This window comes from Rhyacophila brunnea, unplaced genomic scaffold (assembly GCF_057557595.1).
Source record: "Rhyacophila brunnea isolate RB1 unplaced genomic scaffold, BYU_Rbru_1.0 scaffold_4, whole genome shotgun sequence".
NCBI classification, from domain to species: domain Eukaryota; kingdom Metazoa; phylum Arthropoda; class Insecta; order Trichoptera; family Rhyacophilidae; genus Rhyacophila; species Rhyacophila brunnea.
The window spans coordinates 49,297,962-49,305,932 of record NW_028233068.1 but is presented as its reverse complement, the minus strand read 5'-3'; the positions used below and the strand labels follow the sequence as shown (position 1 = coordinate 49,305,932).

The 7,971-nt window shown below is 34.4% G+C and overlaps 1 protein-coding gene across 3 annotated transcripts in view; it reads right to left on the bottom strand.

Moving 5' to 3' along the window:
* Positions 1-3,892: 3,892 nt before the first annotated feature.
* LOC147067475 (uncharacterized) overlaps positions 3,893-7,971 on the bottom strand; it is a 28,615-nt gene continuing 24,536 nt past the window's right edge. For all 3 annotated transcript variants that reach the window (XM_085954278.1, XM_085954280.1, XM_085954281.1), the window contains exons 13-14: positions 7,122-7,249; positions 3,893-4,985 (exon numbers count right to left, since the gene is read on the bottom strand). In XM_085954278.1, coding sequence (XP_085810404.1) covers positions 4,324-4,985; positions 7,122-7,249 — 790 coding nt within the window. In that variant the 3' untranslated portion in view covers positions 3,893-4,323. The remainder of the gene's footprint in view (positions 4,986-7,121; positions 7,250-7,971) is intronic.

Genomic DNA, 7,971 nt, shown 5'->3' with positions numbered 1-7,971 from the left:
TCATCAACAGTATAAAAAGTATTGAATGATATGTCAAATGTGAGCATGTGGCGCCCTCACTCAGCAGACAACTTATACTGGTGGATCAGTATAAGATACTTTTTATCATTGAAATGAAGTTTGATAAGTTTTCTCAGGTATATCTAGATGGCAGAACAACTTCTCTCCTTCAAAACTTTTAAAATGTATTTTTTCTGTCGACTTAAGATAAATAAAATATGAATGGTTCATCTAACAAAATTGCGCGAGAAGTGAACAAGGTAAAAAAATATTAAATTATTTACAAATAAATTATTAATAATGATAATACTTATATGATCATAATACACTACCTTTACGTAACAATAAAATCAGATAACAAAAATTTACACTAAGTATATCAATTTTATTTTTTACTATCAAATGGTAAATTATTCTGTCGACTTCATCCAGTTTTTTGCAGAGTATATTATTTGGAATTATTGCTCATCTATCAAAATTCAATATGGATTGGGCAAGCTAAACACTATTTACTTAATTACAAATTAATTTTTAATATATATATTTTATTCTACTTTTATGTAATATTAAAACCAATATTTAAAATTTCCACTAAAGCAATTTCATTTTGAACTACCGAATAGCAAATCTCACCACACCACATTTGCTAGTTCCGGGTAGCTAATAAGTAAAGTTATTAGTACCCTTTGTTACTTTTTATAAAGGTAATATAAAAATAAATCTTCTTGTATTGAACTTTGGAGTATAATTTTTTACACATTATCTGAACTAATAATAAAATTAAAGTGTCCATCTGTAATTTCGTAACATTTAAATTAATCAGCGTTGTGATATGCACAAGATAGTTTTTTTTAATATTCTTTGTTCCATTATAACACTCAAAACTACTGAACCAATATTGATGAAATTTGTATTGTTCGAGATTATTTACTCATCATCATTATTCATCTTGTTATCTCAAAAGGTTCTGAAGATTTAAACATTAAAATAAAAAAAAATTATTAGTAGGTACTGGTATGTGAAGACAATTAATTGCAAGACTGACCATATCACGACACGCTGTTCGGTCATACTCCGTTAATAAGTAGAGATTGTCTAATAAAAAAATGTGATAGTTCACTATTACATTACCCACAGAGGTGATCAAACTTGCAACACTATCTTAGACAAGTATTGCTAGGAATTGCACTATATGTGGTAGGTATTTTCATTTTTAAGGCAGTGGCTCTCAACCTTTATATGCTAAAGTAGACTGTCCTAGACAGCAAATATCACATTATCCACATAGACACAGCAAATTTTTCAAATGCCTCAAAGTTGGCCTCGGTTGATATCAAGTCGGCATGGCCAATCGGGCCCGCGTGGACGGACCCTGGTAAATAGCTCCGCTCGGTCGGATCCCATCAGCAGGCAGTCCCAGAGGGCTGTCACTAAACTGCGGCTTTTATATTGAGACAGACATACACATCACCAGTCATTTCTGGAACTAAAACCATTGAAATACCGGCAGCATACAAAAAACGCATGACATATAATGAATACTTTCATCGCATACGGCACCATAACGTAGATGTCAACATATAGAAGGCGCACAGTATGTATTCGTCTTCCTTCTTTCCTTGACATTTAAGGCTAGATGCAGAGGTTATTCTCAAGAGATAATGTAGTAAAATGTACTGTTAGGTCTATGAATGCAAAACACCACCATAGCTGATTTTGCTGAGAGCCGGAACCCATTTTTCAAGAATATATCCTTGTCGTCCCGAATTACCTGGTATCTTTTGTTTCCATTTAACTCCTATTTTACTCACAATATTCGCAGTCAGTCACACTTAGAGCTGTGTTAACATTCATACATCCAACAGTACACTTTACCACATTATCTCTTGAGGATAGCCTCTGCATTGAGCTCAAAACGTCAAGAAAAGAAAGGATACAAAACGACAGCAATAGGTACAATAACCCCAACAGTAAAAATTTGAAGCGTTCTTGCGATCCATTGTTAATTTTTCTGAAAGAAACATTTTAGACAAATAAATAGGCGAAATGATTTTGTAAATATGTCTGTATTTTTAAGCCAAACACTTGTTTTCTCTTACAAGGAATATTCTCTTCATTTTGTTAAACAATTTTCTTTATTAATTTATATGTTTTCACTTAATTCATTTCAACCCGACGCTACCCTCCGACAATCTTCAATTAATTATTATATTATTTAACTGATTTATCACATCTTTTACACAATGCGAAAAAAATTCTTTACATCCGCCTCGATCTGACCGAACCGCCCGCAAATTACAAGGGGCGGGTTCAGTACAATATATTTCTTTAATTTCTGCAAACGATCCCGTGCTTATTATCATATTATCGTATCACTCGCCTCCAAGTAAACCATTCTCTTCTCTAATCTTACTCGCATTGAGAACTCATTTATATCTGTTGAACAACGTACAGAGGCACAACCTGACAAACTGTATACATATTTTCATTTAGAAAACTCTTAAACTGAAGAAGTAAAATATATTCTTAGGACTGAGGATTAAACGAGTGACATATGCAGTATAACCTCGATAATTCGGTCCAAGGGACCCTGAAAATTCGATTTATATTGAGTTACGAGCTGTTTTCCCATTACCACATCTCTATGTATGCATGAAACAGGATTCAAACAGGTAAGTGCTTTGTATGAAAAGTTATAAGCTTATAATTCCTAACATAAGGTTTTCGTAATCCGTCTAATTCGAACAATTGAAAAGTGACATTCCAAACCGGCCTTAGTCCAAAATTACAAATTTTCATGTTTTGATGGAATCCGATAGAGTGTGTTGAGATCTATATTTTCACTAAAACTTATATTTTACAAAAAATCCTAAGTCTCTTAAATTTGATGTCGAAATGTGCCTTTTTTCTCAAAACAGCACTAAGGTAACGGTTGATTCTTTCCAAACTGGCCTAAGGATATATGCGCATGCGCAGTTGAACTCTTTTTGCTACATTTACGCTTCAAGCGGCCATAATATAATATTGTAACACGTCAGATTAGAAATGTCAGACGAAATATTAGAGAATTTGTGTTTTATAAGTTCATGTGCACATTTTTATTGAAAATGATCCTACATTGTAGTATTATTTGCCTTTTTTTTCTCAAAACAGCACTAAGGTAACGGTTGATTCTTTCCAAACTGGCCTAAGGATATATGCGCATGCGCAGTTGAACTCTTTTTGCTACATTTACGCTTCAAGCGGCCATAATATAATATTGTAACACGTCAGATTAGAAATGTCAGACGAAATATTAGAGAATTTGTGTTTTATAAGTTCATGTGCACATCAGTAAACTATTTTTTTATTGAAAATGATCCTACATTGTAGTATTATTATATAATATATTATTATGCTGTAAAAGTTACAATGTTTACCTTTTTATCAAAAAATGCATCAAAGTGAAAGAAATTTTATATAATTTTTATTCATTAATCATCCCAACAGAACTGTCCATGACCACATTCTATTACACAATCATAATTGTATACACAAAAGACACTAAACTTTATTTTATTGTGTCCCAAACTGTACTTAGTACAGACTTAGGGCCATTTTGAAAAAAAAGTCAGTTTTTGAATGAATTTTTTTGGAGTTTTACTATACTTTTTAAAGTTATTTATATACTATGTTTTCGAGTCTTTGAATTTTCTATAAAATTGCCAAACATTATAGTACCGAAAAGTTAAGAGGTAAATTGCAAATCACAAAAATATGATTATCTCAAAATCAGATTTTTAGACTTAGGCCGGTTTGGAATGTCACTCTTCAATTGGTCTAACTTGTCCGACTTCAAACACTAAAAACATTATATTTTAATGAATATAGAAAAATATTAATATTTTTTCTTGGAATATTAAATAATGGATCATTAGAGAACAAAACCTCATTTCCAGAATGTTGAAGAAAACAGTTAAGTAGAATTTAAACATTCAACTTTGAACTACATTTTACTCAATTTGGTCACCAATGCACTTATATTTTTTTGATCCTCAGCACCATATTTAATGAAAGACAAAATTTCATTCGCATATTGATTAAAAGAAATACATTTAGCGATATGAATGAAATTAATTAAATGTCAGCAGAAGCTGTATTGTACGACTACACTGTCAATTGGTTATTAAAAGATAAATTTAATTACCATTAGAATGAACTGACAGATTTACTGTACCCTTGGCAAGAAACGTAGGATGTCCTGTGGCTGCTTCTTCTTCTTTCTGAGTTGTCTCAATATGATAGATAGTACATGCGAGATTAGATTGTGTGACAGAAATGGGTTTACTTGGATTCAATGCATTCGGGTCCGCCGGCGGCAGCTTTGCTTTGACCTTGTACGGAAGAGAATCCAGGAGGATCTCGCAGCATCGGAACGGTAGAGAATTTATCCCCGTCTGAGAGACCGTCGTCCATGGGGTTATACATGTCCGATCTGTAGAATCCATTTCTGTTCTGTTGATTGAAAGGTCCTTCAGCGCTATTGAACTGTGGCATCATCCAGTTGGGAACTTCAGGCTTGCGCTGTGGTGTGGGGAAGGAAAAGAAGCGCTGTGAACCGTTGGCCGGGTGGCCGTTCATGACCGAGTGCTGGGCTTGCTGCTGTTGCTGCGGCATCATGCCATTTTGCTGGTGGATCCTAGGGTGTGGGGGCATCATCTGTCTGGGCGGCATGTCAGAGAAGTCGAAGGGCGATTTGGGAGAAGCGTCCAGGGAGACGCCGCGGCTAAAACGGGAGAACAGATCCCTCTGCTGTTGGGGGGAAGGTTGCTGTTGCATCTGTCTCTGCAGCTGCATCTGCTGGCGCTGTAACTGTTGCTGTAACTGTTGCTGCAGGTGCTGGGGGTTAGTCGGAGGATGCTGGGAGAATGTGTTGCAGCCTGTCGAGACAATAGCGGGGTCCATTTGAGTCCAGTCTGAAATTGCTCCACCGCCTTGCCCGAAACCTGTCGATTGTCAATGAAATCATGAACAAAGTGCTACTTTGACATTACACTAAATTAAAATTAGTCACTAAAGCTAATTGTTTATGGAAAATCATACATTTAAAATTAAAGTTTTACTGTGACTAAGATGCATATGCATGAAATACAAAACCGCATTGAAGGTAGTTAAGGGATAAAGGGCTCACAGCGCCACAAACTTATCTGAAGAATTGATTGGGGAGCCACAGTCGAAAACTACCCAATCAAGACTCGCAACTGAACAGAATCTGACAATGGAATGACAGTCAATATGGCGTCCATATAGCGTCATAGAAGTTCCCTTTTTGTCCGTTCTTCAGATAAGTTTGTGGGACTGTATTAAAAAATGTACACGTCACTATCTGCATACTGGAGTGCACGTGGACAAAATGCAAACACTCTAGATACGGGGATGTTGAATTTCGACAATTTAAATGCCATTTGTTACATGTGAATTTATGATAGACATCTCAGACTGAACACAATCAAATAGCAAAGACCTCTCATCTTCATTATAATTAACTGCGCGCCCTCGTTGAACTATTGCATTCATCATAATTTAATAAAAATTCTCAGTAGGTACATCGGCAGTTATTGAAGAACGATCAAATCATAATAATAGGTATCAAATGTCAATACAAGTGCGCGAAGATTGTATTGCCATATGGAAATGTTTACTGGGAATACTTTATCCTTTTGTGGATTAGAATTATAAAATAAATGTGATAATATATTATAACTAATAAATTATTTAAAGTTCATAATAATTATTCATTTATAATTATTAAATTTATATGGTACCTCACACCAATTGACAATTTCAAAAATTTTAATTAATTATCGGGGAATCGGAATTGAGAAGTTGGCCATAATGCGACATCATGACACGATATGACGCCATTAACTAACAGATTTCATTAATTACGTTCATGCATGCAAATTGGCATTATTAATCCTTTCCACGCGGACGGTACACATGTTGTACACTAATTAATTAGCCATTCGATATAATTAGCATGTTATTTAAATGCGGTAATTAAATAGTAATTAAATGCTCCGCGGTCAATAGTACCATTGTACTAATGTAATAAAACAATGTTTACTTTGTTGGACAGTTCTTGTCTTTAATTTCAATACCACCTCAAAGACCTCGAAAGTATGACTGGATGACAATAATATCAAAAGCGCTACAGCCCACAGGAGAATAAATAAACAATAAAAGTGAATAGTAATAATTATAAGATAAAAAGAAATTTATATATACCACGTTTTTAAATTTTCTGTTGAATCATATAAACTTGACAATTCTATGTATTAATAAATACTTTTTTTGTACTTGATAGAAATACTGAATAAATATTGTAGAATACAGAAATGTCATTTTGACATTTCATATTGATTTCCATAGTAACACACGTATATACTAATAATTTAGTTGCTCGGACCCTCTACCCCCTTAGCAACCAATAATAGTGTTTTAGTTTTTAAGAATTTTCTCCGAAATAACTTTCCATACAAAACAGAATTAACTGAAAATGAATTCAATTCTGCTTAAAAATAGCTATAAGTATTAAGGTGACGCATCAGTGAAACCCCAAATAATTCTCAACTGTAGGCGCGACGAAATTTTGTACTCGCTTTGCATTCATTGAGAGAACGTTGAGTCAGACATACGTCACTTTGCTGCGTGATGGCGACGGGCCAATTAATTCTAAAATCGTGTAAAGATGACTAAAAACGTTACCCATTTACTTTAAAAAGAAAACATGTCAATGAATATATTATTATTGTTACTAATAGAATAATAAACAGAACGTAAAATGGACGTATGTTGGATTTATATGAGAAATAATATTTCGTTTGACAGGCGTCTTTTGCACCCGCGACCCGCAATCCGCACATCGCCTAGCAACGATCTTTTTAGACCGTGCCTCAACTAATGCATGGCCTTAAAAGAATGCATTGTCGTCGTGTTCTGGTATATTCTAAAAGTTTATAGCCAGTCGGGAAGTTAGTTAAAAATCTTCAATCGTCCAATACAAATCTTGGACAAACAAGAAAAAATTTGTACTGGACAAACAAGAATACGAGCTAATAAAAACGTGGTAAAAAGTAAACCTGTGTTTGGTTGGGGTTGTGGCTGTGGTTGAGGTCTGGGGACTCCGATTCCAAAAGCATTCATGTGGGTGAAACCTGGAGGAGGGTGGAGACTGCGGCGGGTTGAACTCTCTGCATTAACACTGTCACTGAAACAAAACAATACAATATGGTATCAGTGGTGAACACTCAGTGGTAAACGGTTATTTAACGCTACACCAACGTCTTGCTACCAATAGCAAATTTCACCATGCAAACGACGTGAATACAGCCACATATTAAATAGGATTTTGAATACACTTCAATGTCTAAAACCATTTTTACATTATACTGTCAAATGAGGCGTCATTGAAATCGAGGGGCTACTATGATACTTTGAAAATATTTTTGAAATTGGGAACACAGTACCCACCGGAAAGGTATGATTATAAGTTACCAGTCTATTTTAAAAGATATATCTATGGTCTACCTGTCAAACTACAAATACGGTAATTAAGTGCCCAATTTGTTGTATATCGGAATCCGTAAACATCAAGGTGAATTTGGTGTCTAATTTGATGAGCTATAAAATGTGAGTACCCTTTTATTATTATCGTATTAATCCAATGATAATTTAAATACAATAGTGATATCACTATTTCTTTTTCATACTTTAAATTCAAATTTATTGAGGTGAAGTACACTTTTGTGTAACATGCTGATTTGGAGTATGGGGCGTCATTGATAGGGGAGGGGTATCAAAGTCGCCCCCACACTTAATACCTATACTGAAGATGGAGTAGTTGCTAAATTTTAAGAATATTCTTGTGATTTTTTTAAATTTCCATGCTTTTGATTTCAGAATAAGATGGTGCGACAGTACAAAGAAAAC